This window comes from Solanum lycopersicum, chromosome 12 (assembly GCF_036512215.1).
Source record: "Solanum lycopersicum chromosome 12, SLM_r2.1".
Lineage (NCBI taxonomy): Eukaryota > Viridiplantae > Streptophyta > Magnoliopsida > Solanales > Solanaceae > Solanum > Solanum lycopersicum.
The window spans coordinates 67,483,470-67,500,401 of NC_090811.1; the positions used below are offsets into that span (position 1 = coordinate 67,483,470).

The 16,932-nt window shown below is 30.6% G+C and overlaps 3 protein-coding genes across 3 annotated transcripts; 2 read left to right on the forward strand and 1 right to left on the reverse strand.

The window, feature by feature from the left end:
- Window positions 1-2: 2 nt before the first annotated feature.
- Window positions 3-4,156, forward strand: LOC101259136 (exocyst complex component SEC15A). Its single transcript, XM_004253022.5, has 2 exons — window positions 3-262; window positions 1,408-4,156. The coding sequence occupies exon 2, from the start codon at window positions 1,423-1,425 to the stop codon at window positions 3,796-3,798; it is 2,376 nt and encodes a 791-aa protein (XP_004253070.2). The 5' UTR covers window positions 3-262; window positions 1,408-1,422; the 3' UTR covers window positions 3,799-4,156.
- Window positions 4,157-4,875: 719 nt separating this feature from the next.
- On the reverse strand, window positions 4,876-7,587 carry LOC101258840 (40S ribosomal protein S6). Its single transcript, NM_001346871.1, has 6 exons — window positions 7,509-7,587; window positions 7,333-7,397; window positions 5,958-6,015; window positions 5,752-5,860; window positions 5,381-5,653; window positions 4,876-5,303 (listed from the first exon to the last, which is right to left on the reverse strand). The coding sequence occupies exons 1-6, from the start codon at window positions 7,512-7,514 to the stop codon at window positions 5,065-5,067; spliced, it is 750 nt and encodes a 249-aa protein (NP_001333800.1). The 5' UTR covers window positions 7,515-7,587; the 3' UTR covers window positions 4,876-5,064.
- A 4,478-nt stretch (window positions 7,588-12,065) lies between these two features.
- On the forward strand, window positions 12,066-14,986 carry LOC101258542 (uncharacterized). Its single transcript, XM_004253020.5, has 2 exons — window positions 12,066-12,351; window positions 14,370-14,986. The coding sequence occupies exons 1-2, from the start codon at window positions 12,184-12,186 to the stop codon at window positions 14,916-14,918; spliced, it is 717 nt and encodes a 238-aa protein (XP_004253068.1). The 5' UTR covers window positions 12,066-12,183; the 3' UTR covers window positions 14,919-14,986.
- Window positions 14,987-16,932: the final 1,946 nt, after the last annotated feature.

A 16,932-nucleotide genomic window follows, 5' to 3' on the forward strand; every position in this document is an offset into this window, starting at 1 on the left:
AATAAAACACAAAAAAAAAATAGTAACAAACATATAAATAAATAATAAAATAAAATAAATAATTGAAAAAAAAATATTTATTTATTATTATTCTCAAATCAAACCTAAAGAACATCTGAGAAAACAGAGTAACATTGTGTTGGTCGGCAAAAAATGCCACTGAAGGAAATCACAAGGTACAAAATCTAAGCCAAAGATTCAATTTTTATATCAAGAAAAGAAAAGGGGAAAGCATAAAACTTTCTGAAATTACTTCTTTTGGGTAAGTTACTGAATCTTTATTCCATTTTTAGCTTCATTTTTTGTTGGTTTTCATGTTTTTGCATCATGGGTGAGGTGTATAATGCAGACCCATTTGGGTTTTTTTGGTGTATTGTTTATGGTATGATGATCTAGGTGTGTTTTAGTGTTTTTTTTGCTCAATTTTGTGTTAAAGTTGCAAACTTTATGTGTTATTTTTGTTGTTAATGGAGTTGTTGCTTGTTTTCTTGTTTGTTCTGTTTGTGATGAGTGTGTTTATGTTCAGATTTTGGGTTATTTGTTGAAATTTGATGATTTTTGGTGTATTTACTATTTACTTGCTTTAATTTTTCTTTTTGCAGCTTATTTGCTTGTTTTTCTATTTGTGATTATTGGTTTGAGATGAGGTTGATATGTTCAGATTTTGGGTGATTTGTTGATTTTTGATGGTTTTGGTGTATCTGTTATTTGCTTGGTTAATGGTTAATATAAAGTAGAGAATTATAGCATTGGTTGGTTATTTGTTTGTTTTTTGTTCATTTTTTACACTGGTGATGTTTGTTATGTAATCCTATTAGAGGTATCCTGGTTCAGTCTTTGTGATCGGATGATTTTGGTGGGTTGCTTTGGTTAATGTTTGAAATGATCTAGTTTTGCATCAATGTTAAACACTTTGCTTTTGAATTGTGGATTTGTGAATTCGTACGAGTTGTTTCGCAGATGATGTGTTCTTCGAGCTTCTTACTTTGGTGGAGTTTTGACTTTTTTTTGTGTGTTTTTGGCCTTGTTGTTTGGGACCCCTTTTTTGGCGGTTTGGTGAAACTGGAATGAACTTGAATTCTAGTGTTAGTTGTGCAGAGATGCACGTATAATTGTAGGAAACATTTCCTGGTGTTCATGGAACAATGTAATAGTTTGGGTGAAGCTTAAATTATCTCCCTTCCATTTTGTTGTTGGCTGGTTAAACGAGTGAAGGGAGATGAATGGATGGATGATTTAAATGTCGGAATTGTTTCCTTCTCCAGTGTTTTGGAAATAAATTAAGATGTACCTTTTCTTTTTTACTCTTTTTCCTTTTCCTTTGTCTTCGCGGGGAGGGACTTATTTTTCTACTGTATGTGAACTTAGACACACACTGACTGAAGTGTCTTGAATATACATATGCAGGGCAAGGTAGTAACCATGACTGCTAAAACCAGGAGGAGAACGGCCACAGAAAATGGTGACACAACTACAGCAGAAGATTCCGTTCTTGTGACTATGATCAGTAATGGGGAAGATCTAGGTCCTATGGTCAGGCTTGCTTTTGAAAGTGGGAAGCCTGATGCCCTTCTACAGCAACTTAAGAATGTCGTCAAAAAGAAAGAAGTTGAAATAGAAGAGCTATGTAAGCTTCACTATGAGGAATTTATTATTGCAGTCGATGAGCTGCGTGGAGTCTTGGTTGATGCAGAAGAGTTAAAGGCTGAGTTGCAAACTGATAATCTGAAGCTGCAAGATGTCGGGAGTGTCCTTCTCTTAAAACTTGAAGAACTTCTTGAAACTTTTTCAATTAAGAAAAATGTTACAGAAGCAATTAAGATGTCAGGCAACTGTGTCCAAGTTTTAGAACTTTGTGCAAAGTGTAACAACCACGTTTCTGAAGGTCGGTTTTACCCTGCTATCAAGGCTATTGATCTGATTGAAAAAAGTTATTTGCAGAACATTCCCGTCAAGCCACTCAGGACTATGATAGAGAAGAGAATACCACTGATTAAATTGCATATTGAGAAGAGAGTAACCAGTGAAATTAATGAATGGCTAGTTCACATAAGGAGTACAGCAAAGGATATTGGGCAAACTGCAATAGGATATGCTGCATCTGCTCGTCAAAGGGATGAGGATATGCTAGCCCGTCAAAGAAAAGCCGAGGAACAAAGTTGTTTGGGGTTCGGAGACTTCACTTATACCCTAGATGTTGAGGAGATTAATGAAGAATCTGTCTTAAAGTTTGACCTGACGCCTCTTTATCGAGCATGTCACATTCATGGTTGTATGGGGATCCAAGAGCAGTTTCGTGAATATTACTATAAGAATCGCTTATTGCAGCTGAGTTCAGATTTGCAGATTTCATTGTCACAACCATTCATAGAATCCCATCAAATCTTCTTGGCACAGATTGCAGGTTATTTTATTGTTGAGGATCGAGTATTAAGGACTGCTGGTGGTCTGCTCTTGCCTAATCAGGTTGAGACAATGTGGGAAACAGCTGTAGGTAAAGTGACTGCCCTCTTGGAAGAACAGTTCTCCCACATGGATAGTGCCAGTCATCTTCTCATGGTCAAGGATTATGTGACTCTTCTTGGGTCAACCCTCAGACAATATGGCTATGAAGTGAGCGCGATTCTTGGGACTCTAAATAGTAGTCGAGAAAAATACCATGAACTTCTTTTGGCAGAGTGTAGGCAACAAATAACTGCTATAGTCACCAATGATACATTTGAGCAGATGGTTATGAAGAGGGAGTCAGATTATCAGGCAAATGTTTTATTGTTCCATCTACAAACCTCTGATATAATGCCAGCTTTCCCTTTTATTTCTCCATTCTCTTCCATGGTTCCGGAATGCTGTCGCATCGTTAAGTCATTCATCAAAGATTCTGTCAATTACTTATCCTATGGGAGCCAAATGAATTTTTTTGATTTTGTCAAGAAGTATTTGGATAAGCTCTTGATTGATGTACTGAATGAAGTCCTACTTGAGACTATCTACAGTGGTACAACTGGTGTGTCTCAGGCAATGCAAATTGCTGCAAATATAGCTGTTTTTGAAAGGGCTTGTGATTTCTTTCTTCAACATGCAGCCCAACAATGTGGCATTCCTGTCCGTTTAGTTGAAAGGCCTCAAGGCAGTTTAACCGCCAAGATTGTCCTCAAGACTTCAAGAGATGCTGCTTATATTGCATTACTAAGCTTAGTTAATGCAAAACTGGATGAGTTCATGTCACTCACAGAAAATGTCCATTGGACAGCAGAGGATGCCCCACAGCAAGGGAACGAATGCATGAACGAGGTGGTTATATATCTCGACACCCTCTTGTCTACTGCTCAACAAATTTTACCTCTGGATGCTTTGTATAAAGTTGGGATTGGAGCTCTGGAGCATATCTCCAATTCAATTGTGTCAACTTTTCTGAGTGACTCAATAAAGAGATTCAATGTTAATGCAGTAATGAGCATCAACCACGATTTGAAAGCGTTGGAGTCTTTTGCTGATGAGAGGTTTGATAGTACTGGGCTGAGTGAGGTTTACAAGGACGATAGCTTTCGAAGTTGCTTGGTAGAAGTTAGACAATTAATAAACCTCCTCCTAAGCAGTCAACCAGAGAACTTCATGAATCCTGTCATAAGGGAGAAGAACTATAATGCTCTAGATCATAAAAAAGTTTCTACTATCTGTGACAAGTATAAAGATTCGGCGGATGGACTCTTTGGAAGTCTTTCGAGCAGAAACACAAAGCAGAGTGCTCGTAAAAAATCAATGGATATCTTGAAGAAGAGATTGCGGGATTTCAACTGAAACTTTATTTCCTGCTGATTTTGCTTCAGAAAGATTCATATTACACCTGTATCTTCGTTTTTGGTCATTTGGATAAGAACTCATCAGTTTTGCAGATAAGATGCCATTGACTCTGTTTTGATAGTAGAATGTCTTTATATGTGAAACAAAATGCTTGCAAATAGAGCTCGCATTTCATATTAGATCAATAACAGACTGTCTGTCTTCTTGCATTTACCCCTGCTGCATATTTTTCTTATTGCAGAATCACAACACTCGGTTTTGTTTTTGTTTTATTCAATTCAGGGAGAAAAAAAACATCTTTAATTTGTTGTGTACTGAACAAGTTATCGTTCAATATACTTCTCTGTTGTTGTTATTGTCTTTACGTCTTCTCCTCTCATAATTTCAATCCTCAGAGGGAGGAATAATGAGTTCTGCATGAGCCACTTCGATGTAGATGGTTAGTAATTTCCTCTTTTACTAGATAGATATGCTGTAAATTTCCCTCTTCAAATCTAAGTTGAGGCGTTAAGCATTTACATGTTTAGTTTACACTGATGATGATTACATGGTGTATTGGTATTGTTATAGAATCCAAGTTTTTCTTCTCAATAAGATCCATGTCAGTAAAACCAAAGCTTGCTTTGCAGGATGAGGATGCTGCAAATTTTGTCACTTCAGTCGTTGAGGGCAGCAAACTTGGTTCATATATTATTTTTGTATTTTGATACTTTTTTCCTCTTATGAATATGAAAACTACTACATGTCCATGAAGTTCCATTCTATGATCATTCTTCGTTGTTATATCTTTGTACTTCTGTCACTTCTTTTGCTGCACTACTTTGAACTGTCTTTCCTTCAGACCTTAGAAACAACCTCTCTACAATCCGAGGTAGGGAGAAGATGATCCACGTATGTTGTTGATAAACGAACCTCAACAATGGACGAGGAATATACAACATAGCAATCCCATGAGTGTAGTCTAGAGATGGTAGACCGGAGGTGGTTTCTAATAGAAACTCAGCTACTAAATGTAATATGTGTAATATGCAAAGTTTTAAAACAAACTATTTATGCTTATGAGAAAGAACAAAATAATAAAAGTTGGGAAGATTTCATTCAGGAAGTACTAAAACAACCAAAATCTTTGATCAGAAAGATCACATAGTAAAACGATACACTAACTTAAAACTCATCATCTCAGAACATTAAAAAAAGCAAGATATCACAAATATGACCTTTTTAAGCAGACAGATATCACTGATTGCTTCTTTCGAAATGATCTTAAGCAGCAATAGATGGCTTGGAGGCAGCAGAAAGTCTAGACCTCTTCTTAGCCAAACTCTCACTTCGCCTTTCTCTCTGTTCCTTCAACCTAGACGCTAAAAGCTTCTGATAGTCAGCTGCTTCCGACTTAGCCTTGGCAATTCTCTTCTTCTTGTCAGCGATTCTTGCTCTCTTCCTCTGAAGAGTCAATGGTGTTACCAGCCTCTGGATCTTAGGAGCCTTGCTAACCTCTTTCCCTGTATCACCATAGCACCAGAGTCAACGTTCAAGAATGTAACTGCAAACGAAATGGAAGTACTGGTAGAAAACGAACCCTTTTTGTTTGTGAATGTTCGGCGATAGGTGTTAACATACTTCCTGACATCATCATCTTTTCCAAGGTTGAAGAGCTTCCTAATCTTGGAAGCCCTTTTGGGTCCTCTCATTCTAGGTTTTTCAGTGTCTGTCAGTCCAGGAAGATCATTCTCTCCCTTCTTCACAATAACCAAATTCAGAACTGAAAGGTCAGGACTGACAATGCATCCACGGACAGACTTCCTTCGTCTTTCACCATTACGCCTACCATAACCACGGAAGCAAGGAGTGCCTGTTTAATGTGCATCAAATTAGATACTAAATAGCAACAGCTATACACAGAAAATAATTAAAAAACATATCTGAAATTAAGCACTTCACAACAGATACCTCTGTGAAGCAGAAGACGAACACGGCCTGGAGTTAACACTCCCTGCTTCATTGGGAAACCTTGCTTGTCACATCCTCCCATAATCTTGAAAACGTATCCCTTGAACTCCTGTCAATTGGGAGACGCAACATTAGTAAATCTCTGAAATGAATTTGGTAGCAATGGCAAAATTACCACCGAGTCACAAAGTGGACATTAGACTTACCTCTCCCAAAGCATCTCCGCTAACCTCCTGGGAGATCCTCTTGTCAAAGAAAGCTCGGCTGCATAGCAAGAATTAAGTATCATTACCAACAGTACCTCCGTATCCACATTTACTTGACAGTCAATCATAATTCAACATTCAATGTGCAAATGAAATATCGAGACTGCCAAATAAATATGAAAGTGACAACTATACATCAAACTAAGCAACATTCAAAAACAAATGTGCAGTCGAGTGAAGAGCATAAATGAAAGAAATATCTTATCTTTTCATCAAGAAATAATATCCAGAATTTTCTCACTTATCATATGCATGGAACTGAATACTATAGTGGGCTTGTTAGATATAACAGATAAAGGTGGAGAACTTGTGAACCAAACACTAGCATGCATATGTATATGCAGTAGTCTCTATTAACAGTAGCAAAAATAATTAGAGATGCCATCAACATTTTTTCGCAAATTAAAATATCAACAAAAGTTTTAACAAGACAAAGATCAAAAAGAGCACAAAGATTGGTTTTTTATAATTAAGAACTCAAATTTGGTTCATTGACTAGTGTTGGAAAATAATATAAGAGAAAATAATCACTTCATTGTCTATTTGTACACTAATATATTCTATATTATAAGTTCTATTGTCATGTTATGATGTTATAGTGCTATAGAGATGATCAGTCCATTTTTTTCAATTGAAAGGTAAATTATAACAGATTATCCGTTTCTAATTATCTCAAATAAAGAATACTTCTAACGAGAAATCTGAAATGCCAGTCAACTAAATATGAGGTAAATGGATATATAAGGTTGAATGGATTAAATTTTTCCAACTTCAAAATCATAACAACGAAAATTTACTAGAAACAAATGAGAGATAATCAATAGCAAAATACACAACTAGCATTGCAAATTACATTACTGTCATTTACTTGTTTGTTCAAGTAGCATTGCAAATTACATTATTGATATCTACCTATCTTCAAGTTGTTGCAATCAACTCTTCTCCATATCGAAAACACTATATCTACCTTCTCAGAGGTAGGAGTAAGGTCTGTATACACTCTAAGCTCCATATACCATTACTTTGTGGCTGTTGATACTTGTTCAGCTATGGTAATACATCTTAGCTTATTCCATACTAAAGTTCATGTAAAAACACTGTATATAACACACAGATCCTATAATAACAAAACCTCAAATCATTCAGCTTACTACAAACTTCGATAACTGTATACTTTTAAAGGATATTAACAGCAGAATTGTACAATTTGAGTTTAATTCTCCACACATAGATATCTAACAATGAAACATAAAAAAAATTACACCGAAAACAGCAAATCCCATTACATTTCACAAAAGGAATATGATAGCCTTACAGTTTCTGGTCATCATCGATCTCGAGCTTCTTCTGGCACCCAGTAGTCGGGTTCGCAATGTTGAACTGCAAAAAACAAACAACAAAATCACAATAAGTTAAGCAAATTCACTAAAAAATTCGTAAAAATCTACAAAAATTGATAGAAACTGGAGATTTTAGGGTTAATTAACGTACCTTCATCTTCGATTGAACTCAATGGAGGCGATGAAACTCTGAAACTTTCACTCTGAGCCTCTCTCTCTCACACACTCTCTGAGCTAGGGTTTACAGAGAAGACATTTTTATATACAGGCTTTTCTAGGTCAGCTATGTAATGGGCTTTGGCATTTGGGCTTTAGAAATTTTGGGTCATTATGAAGTATTTGGGCCTTTTCTATATAAGTATGTCCTTTCAAAAAAAGGCCCATTTTATAATGTTGGATTTTAGGCTACTATTTAAATTTTGTCCTTACTTTAGAAACTTGTTTGAATATATAGCCTTTTAGAAATTAGCTATCTAAACGACGTTAAACTCAGGTCTAATGTTTGTAATAACTTTAAAATTTTAGATAGTGGTATATTGTTTTTTCATAATTTTTCTGTTTGATTAGCAGGAATTTTTATACTTCGATCAAGATTTGGCAAAATCAACCATCAAATCATGACTCGTCCAATTCGTTTAGGTTAGGACGAGTTTAATAACCTACTTATTTTATTAATTAGGTTCATTTTGATCCGTTTAGCTATGTAATGGGCCTTGGGCTTTAGAAATTTTGGGTCAATTATGAAGTATTTAGGCATGTCCTTTTCAAAAAAGGCCTATTTGATAAAGTTAGACTTAGGCTACTATTTAAACTTTGCATGTCCTTTTCAAAAAAAGGCCTATTTGATAAAGTTAGATTTTAGGCTACTATTTAAACTTTGTCCTTATTTTTAAAAAGTTGTGCAAATATCTAATGTTTGTGTAACTTTTTGCTAAAATATTAGATTGTCATCTAATGTTTGTAATAACTTTAGAATTTTAGTGAGTGGTGTATTGTTTTCTCATAAACTTTTAGTTTGCTTAGAAGGAATTTTTATAAGAAAAACGACAAAAATCCCTTCCTTAAGTTCACTTATTATTCTTATCCCTTAATAGTTTTAAAAACATCTAAAATTTCTTATTTTCAAGTTAATGAAGCGGATACAAAAATGTGACAAAAATAGAGGCGGATACACAAAAGTAACAAAAAATGAGACGGATACAAAAATGTGATAAAAAATAATATAATGTATCCGACACCTTTTTATTGTATCAGCCCTATTGTGTATATCCCTGTTTTGTATATTTTTGAATGATTTTGGTCATTAGAAACTTATAAGGAACAAATGGTCATTTAGCCATAAAAATATGTTATTTATGTCATTTGCCTTTTTGTATACTTTGATAAATGGCAAAATCAACCATAAAATCATGACCCCTATAATTCGTTTAGTATAATTCGTTTAGGTTAAGATGTGTTTAATAACTTGATTGTTATATTAACTTGATTCATTTTGATCCGTTTAGGTTAGTCTATTTTAAAACTAGCTTGATGTGTCATATGCTCATGGGAAACTATTAAAAAATTATTTTTTATTTATTATGTTTTATATAATCATAGTATAAGGAAAAAGTTTTATTAGGTACTAAAGCAAATTATGAGAAATCAAAATTTGGATTTAGAACTTATTAAAAATTGACAAATTGAGTTATGATTCGATTTTCAGTTTATTTCAATACAAATTGCTTCAACTCAAATAACATTAAGTTGGACACTAAATCCATTATTTTTTTACGAGTTAATTAACTGAACCTTTTATAATTTTTTTAAATTCATTTTTATGGTCAATGATACTATCTATCTAACTTTGTGATACTTAAAAGATGAAATAATTGGAGTATTATATTATTGAAAAATTGCTAAAGATGTGAGGTACTTATCTTTATTTTAATAATAACTTTTATGAATAATTTGTTTGTAGATATTCTCCCAATTCTTTGTAATTTAATCTTGTCAACTTTATAATTTCTAATAATGTCATCTTTACCAAAAAGGAAAATAAGATAACGTAAGATTTTTGAATATACCAATAATTGTTCGATACATGTCTCAAAACAATTAGTTTACCTTATGCAATCACTAATTTACAAAAAGTTAAGATTCTTTTTTTTTTATTATTATTTACAAAAAGGAAGAAAAATAACAAATAATTAGTTGGAGGAATAATATTTTCATATTTTCATTTAATTTCATAATATTTATGTATTAATAAAAATGTGTCCTTTAGTATTGACGAATTAATAACTTTCCCTCAAATTCTATCGTTAAAAATTATTAATAAAATTTAAATTTTAAATTCGTCTTTGCATTTAATATTTAGTACATTCTATAATCAGATACTCTAATAAATTAGCTATGTAATTTATTGGTAACTTTTAGATAATTCATCGCAGCTAATTAAATTTTCTTATAATTCGTCACTAATACGTAGCTATATGGTATTAGCATGAAATTTTTACTATTTAGCTAATCTATCACGAAAGGTGTTACTTCAATTTTTACTGTTCCATCCTTTGTTGCTTCGCTCATCCTCAATACAAGGACAAAACCGTCATTTTTTAATTAGAGAAATAAATCGATACCTTTTCGTAAAAAATAATTTTACGCTAGATAGATAATTTAAACTAAATTTCTAACTCCGCTACTGTTAAAAAAAATAGAAAGAAGACAAGGTGGATTATGAGAAGATAGGTGAGTGGTAAATTAAAGGCAAATTGGGAAAAAAAAATATGATGAGAAACGTGGAATTCCAAAGAAAAAATGTAAAGCAGGTGGGAGCATAGTGAGACTCCAACAAGAAAAAATTGTCTAGCAAAAGATAGATAAGTACAAAATGTACCGTCAAAAGTTCGTGTCGTAACGTGGTAAATACTCTTTTTATCTTCGATTAGAGATCTGATGTTTGTATATGCATGAAACCTTTGGTATAGAGCGTTTTACTTTCAAAACGAGAATTTTTTTTATATGAACATATAAATTAATCGAATTTAATATAAATATCAAATATCGAGTAAAAAACGAGAAAAAAAGTAAGAAAGGTGGTGAACAAGCCTAGCACGTATAGCATGCCTTGTTTGCCTTTTTTCCATTCACAAAAAGAAATGGAAACGTAACGTATTGCCGCAAATGTTTTTGTCTCCTTTAAATTTCGTTTTTTTTCGACAAACGAAAGAATAATTGTTACGTAGAGTTAGAATTTTAAGTTCATAAGTTTAAAATTTGTCATAGCTAGTAAGACTCCCTTTCAATCATCTCAAAAAGATGTTTTTGTCGATGTGATAATTTAACATTTCTAATTTACTAATTCGACTAATTTATAATTAAATCAGCAAATCAATTAAAATATAATCAATCTTTATTTGGCGATTGATAACGACTTTTAATTATTAAAATTTAAATTTCGTGACTCAAAAAAAGAATCGAGAGAAAGGGAAGAATTCAAGTTGTATGTAGAGTTCTTTGTATTTTGCACTCGTAATGTATGATATCCTTTAATATATATTTTTTTTATTATAAGTGATTTAATAACGTAAGAATATATATCTTTTTATTATAAGTGATTTAATAAGGTAAGAATATATATTGACCAATCATAATTCATAGTTAAATATTAAAATTTTATGAATAAACAAATTATTGACTTAATATAAATATTAAATATCGTATAAATTTTTATCTGAATTGAAATAGACTTATATTTCTTTTTAAAAAATTATGTAAAATGTCATCCTCTTTGACATAATACTTAAAACTTAAAAATATCTTTTAATAAAAATCTAGAATCCTCCTTAAAGTAATTTATATTGGTTTCTTTGTCATAATTAAACTCTATTTGAAAGAAAGTAATTTTTTTTAACTTCATAATTCCATTTCTCAAAGTGAACTTCATAAAGTAATTCTCCACTAATCTACTTCAATATAAATTAATTATTTCATATATATGATTTTATCTTTTTTATTTTTATGGCTTTTTTTACTCAACTTTGTGAAGTACTACTAATAATCAACATAATTAAACAAAAAGAATAAAAAAAATAAATAAAATCTTAAGTGGTACATGTATGAGTCCACTTACCAAATTTTCTATTTATTGCATTTTTGTATGTGTTTCCTTAAAGAGAAGCAACAGTATATATTTATTTAAAAAAAATGCTACTACTTAGAAAAGATATATAAGTCTTTTTATTTTAAAAATAAATAAATGGTGAATAACATATTAAAACTCAAATTAAGTCACACATGAGTTGTTCAGTTGATAGTGAAATAATAATACTGCGAGAAAAGGAGAGAAAAATAGATTCTCGTTGTTATTAATATACTGAGGATAACTTCTTTCTTTTCACCGATTTAATTAAAATATTAGTTAAAATAGTTATCGATCATTTTCGCACGAGAAATTTCAAATTATTTTTAAAGATATATTATTATGTATCTTTAGCTATTGGATGTATTATCTTTTCTTCTTCTTTTTTTTTTTCTCAAAAAGAAAGAAAACATGCAAATTAAAGAAGCAACCACCTTAAGAAAAAAATAATTATAATTAAAAAGTTGAAAGATAAAAACAGACAAATTAAATAATTTTCCTACACATGATTAGAAGCATGTTCCTCTAATTTTATGGAGTGGAACTCTACTTTTAATTTTTTTTTTTTTTTGGACATATCTCTTTTTTACTTTAATTTCGTACATAGCACCCAAATTAGTCTATGTTCATTTTTTTGCTACTTATATATAGTGTTGTAATTTAGAAAGCAAACTCATTATTATATTCTTCTTTTAAAAAAAAAATGGAGTGGAGGAAGAGTTATTTGGATGTAATATTGGTGCCATTAGGGTTTGTAATATGCATGGGATATCATATTTGGTTATGGCATAAGGTTAAAAATCAACCTCTAACAACAATTATTGGTACTAATGCCAATGGAAGACGTTTGTGGGTTGAAGCCATCATGAAGGTAATTATTAAATCGTTAATTTTTCATTGACGTATTGTCAGAGTTAAATTTTTTTGATAATTTTCTGAGTCAATTTTTTATGAATTTTGTTGGAAATTGGCAATTTTCTATGTCTAGTGAGTAATAAGGATGTCATGTGGGTGATTTTTCATCAACTCATGTAGTGTGGTTGTATGAGCTATTTGGTTGTGGTGTGGGTAGTCGTGATATATTAAACTTCTTTTTTGGTAAATTTTAATATAATAAATCATATTCGAGATCAATGAGTTTCACTTATTTGTCTTTTACACTATGACTCGAATATTTTTTAATTTTTCATTTTGTATCTCGTATGATTCATATTTTCCTTTTCGTGGCCTTAGGCCGGAGGAGAGGGAATGAATCGAGTCAGACAAATAGACCGGTTTATCGATAATGATAACTTTAGTAATGGTCATTTTGCAATTAGCACTCTTTGTATGAAACTTAGGCCAATGTTTATGTCCTTTCAAAGTAGTCATCGCGATATATCTATATATATATATATATATATATATATATATATATATTCTTACTTTTCTCCTTACATTTTGGGAGGTTTGTTACAAAATGATAGAAGCATTTATTTCGTGTATAGTTCTAATTATGTAACGGATGAATTAAGGAAGAAAAGAGTTAGAAGAAAGTGATAATCACTTGTAATTAGCAATTTAATTACATTAAACATGTTTTTGCTTCTTACTAATTAAGATTTTGTGTATACGCTTGTGTTTAATTAATCTTTATAAGAAAAAGTGTTATAACATATTAACTTTTATCTTTAGATCGATTGACTTATTTAATTATTACTCCCTCCGACCTCATTTTATATATTAGTTGTTTACTTTCTTATTTGCATTACCCTTAAGCAATCATATTATTACTGAATTACCCCTTAATGAACTATTGTAAAACTTAAAAAAATTGTTTACACTTTAGAAAAAGAAATAATTGTAATTACGGTGAAGGGAAAAAAAATTGATTAATACTATTTTGATTTTATAAATTGATAGATAATTTTTTGTAGTAAAATGAACAACTGATATGAGATGAAGGAAAAATTGAGTTTAATTGACATACTCTATCGGTGTATAGAAATTTACACAAGTAAATACTTTTACTTCTTGCTATAACATGTCTTAATTTTAAAATTATAAATTACACATGTTAACAGAAGTTATATATATTATATATAAATATATTTTAGATGATCTGATAATATAATTATATTTTTTTGCACTAATAATATGTATAGCTTAAAACTCTTAAATGCTAAATAAAATATCAAGCATAGTGTGGAAAAATAACAAATTAATGGGAGAGGCAATATTTGAATCAAGATGTCATATCCAACTCAAAACTTCACTATATTTATGAGTTTTTGGTAATATTCTCTACTTACACTCATTAATCAAAGAATTTCCATAATTTTTTAAATTTTTTTTATATTATACATTCCATTATATTACTAGTGGTTTTTATCATTCAATCTTTATTTGAAAAAATCCATCTTTTTGTTTGTTGGTAGAAATTGATATTATTATTCGTTTTCCTTGTTTTAAGTCATGTGAATCTATATGATTGAAGACCGAGTTTGAGAAAAAAAAAAGATTTTTTAGTGTTAAAGATGTAATTATATTTGTGTGTAAAACTTTTAATCTTTAACGTGTCATAATGTGTGAATGACATTGTTCCAGATTTAGAACGGATTGTTCTTTTTTCAAATGGTGGCCAAGTCATGAATTTCACAAAGGGTGTTCATGAATAGAAAATGAAAAAAAAACATTTGCGAGCACTGTCTCATTCCAAGTGTCTGAAATCACTAGGCCACAACAACTTATTTGCGTCAAGAGTGTCCACAATATGTTATTTAATAATTTCGTGTATCATTTTTACTTGCATACACTCTGACCACCACGTAGCTACGTCACTGATCAGTCAGTCAGTGCGTACAACTTAAACTCTTATATTTTTCCATATTTCTTTGAATTTTTTTGCAGGATAATGAGAAGAAAAACATCTTAGCTGTCCAAACACTAAGAAACACAATAATGGGAGCAACCTTAATGGCTACAACATCAATCCTTTTATGTTCTGGTCTTGCAGCTGTAATAAGCAGCACTTATAGTGTTAAACAACCACTAAATGATGCAATTTATGGTGCACATGGTGAATTCATAGTGGCACTAAAATATGTTACACTTTTACTAATCTTTCTATTCTCATTTCTGTGTCACACATTGTCAATTAGGTTTATTAACCAAGTCAATTTCTTAATCAATTGTCCACAAGACAATTTGGGAATTGTGAGTCCAGAGTATGTGTCTGAGTTGTTAGAAAAAGGATTTGGTTTGAACACTGTGGGGAATAGGTTGTTTTATGCAGCTTTGCCACTTTTACTTTGGATATTTGGTCCTGTTTTAGTGTTCTTGTGTTTTATTACTATGGTACCTATGTTTTATAATCTTGATTTTGTGTGTTGTAATCAAGAAAAAGGGAAAATAGAGTACACTTGTGAGAATGGGAGTGATCAATTTGTGGGTGTGTAAGAAATGTATCATATACTATATGTATTATTATTATTATTATCAATATATAAATATATAATTGAACTTTATCCATTTTGTATTTGAGTTATATATGAGTTATCCCCTATTTATTTTAATGATTAATGATGATGAATCTTATATTAGATGTCTGAATATTAAGATGTTGTATTCAGAATATTTGATTAGTGTATATTGTTTTCTCAATATTTGACGGGAGTAGTATAGGGTGGGGGTGTGGAAAGACAAATAAAGGCAAAGTTAAAGTGTGTTTTAAATCGTTTTTTCTAAGATAACATACTAAATTAAGTCAATACTGTATAACGAAGTACTATATGATTATTACTGATGATGATGACTAACGATTGGGGTTATAAGTGTCGATTGGTGGTGATGATAGGTAGCGCTGTGAGCTAATTGTGGTTGTAGCTAGTGGTGACAATAGTAGTGGTTGATTATGACAGGTGGTGATGGTGGATGATAGTGATAGTTAATAGTGATAACGATGATTCGCTAATGAAGGTTTGACGATATATACTAATGATTGATGGTGGTGATTGTCGATAATAATCGGTGATCGGTGAATAATTCATGGACACTTATTTTGGTGATTGGGAAAATTTGGAAATAGTGAGTCCATAATATGTATTTGGATTTTAATTTGGGCCTGTCTTTTGGTCTTCTTGTGTTTTATTATTGATGATATTGGATACATAAAGAAATTTATATCCTAATAGCTTGTGGAATTTTTTTTTAACCAAACATAATATATAATTTCAAACATAATAAAAGTTTACTTCAATTGATGTTAATGATTACATTAAACTAATAGATATATAATATATATTTTATATATGCATGTTATCACTTTCTTAATATATAATTAGAAGAGAAAAATAATCGAAAAACAATCTAAAGATCTAATCAGATCGATCATCAACAGATTAACATTGGATAATGGATATAATCAGACTTTTCTATAATAGCTATTTTTAATAATAATTATATTTTCTATGAAACTAATATTTCATATTATCATAGTACGTTATACTATACTTTTTTTTGTAACAATATGTTATTATAACTATTAAAAATATTAAAGTAATATACGATATTACAGAGAGGTTTGACTATAACACTATTTGTTGGACCATTGCCCTATAGAATTGTGGATTTTTTTTGAAGTTTGGACACCACATGTTATGTTTATTGATAGCTAACCCAAAAAAAAAATATCATGTGCAATGCCATCAATTTTTGTACTCCTTTTTTTTTTTATTGGTAATCGAGTATTTTTTCTCTTTTTATCGATAGTGTTGAATTTTAGTATGAAATATCTATGACTTTAATTACTATTAGTATATCTTTCAATTCGATTATTACTGTTAATTCTTTTTTTTTCATTAATGTTTTCATCATCGCGTTTGACTTTTATATTTGTTTCAAACTCATACGAAAAAATAATTTCCTTCAAGAGAATAGAAGTGAAGTATATATACTCTGTACATATCATCCCCTTTATACTGAATATATATGTTATTGTATTTATCCTTCAAGAGTCTATACTTTTAGCAGTAGTCTATATTAAATTTTTTTATTTATGACATAATATATTAATGTACATTTTTGACTTGACTTCAACTGATATTTATGAGTTATATCATAATTTGTATATTACGTATATTATGTCATGTATGAACACACGTATCTAGTTGTATACGCTTAAAAATTAAAAGATATTAATAATAATTGAAGCTAAATTAAATAATACGTTTATGCATCATGCATTTATTTATATTAAGATATTTAAAATCAATTGGGCATCTTGTTTTCAATTTCATAAAATTTAACTCACTCATATCACCCTCATTAATTTATGGTCCCAAAACGAGAAAAACAAGAATTTGTCTAAATTCAATGAACTTTTTTTTTTTATAAAAAAAATAAATTACTTTTTCCCTTTTATTTTCATAATAATTTTATGAAATTGAATTAACTTTTGTGGACTCAAAAAGGT

Coding starts and splice junctions, on each gene's coding strand:
- LOC101259136 (XM_004253022.5), top strand. CDS start 1,423: ATGACTGCTAAAACCAGGAGGAGAACGGCCACAGAAAATGGTGACACA.
- LOC101258542 (XM_004253020.5), top strand. CDS start 12,184: ATGGAGTGGAGGAAGAGTTATTTGGATGTAATATTGGTGCCATTAGGG. Junction 12,352..14,369: donor GGGTTGAAGCCATCATGAAG/GTAATTATTAAA, acceptor ATTTTTTTGCAG/GATAATGAGAAGAAAAACAT.
- LOC101258840 (NM_001346871.1), bottom strand. Junction 5,861..5,957: donor GCGGAGATGCTTTGGGAGAG/GTAAGTCTAATG, acceptor CCCAATTGACAG/GAGTTCAAGGGATACGTTTT. Junction 5,304..5,380: donor AACATTCACAAACAAAAAGG/GTTCGTTTTCTA, acceptor ATGGTGATACAG/GGAAAGAGGTTAGCAAGGCT.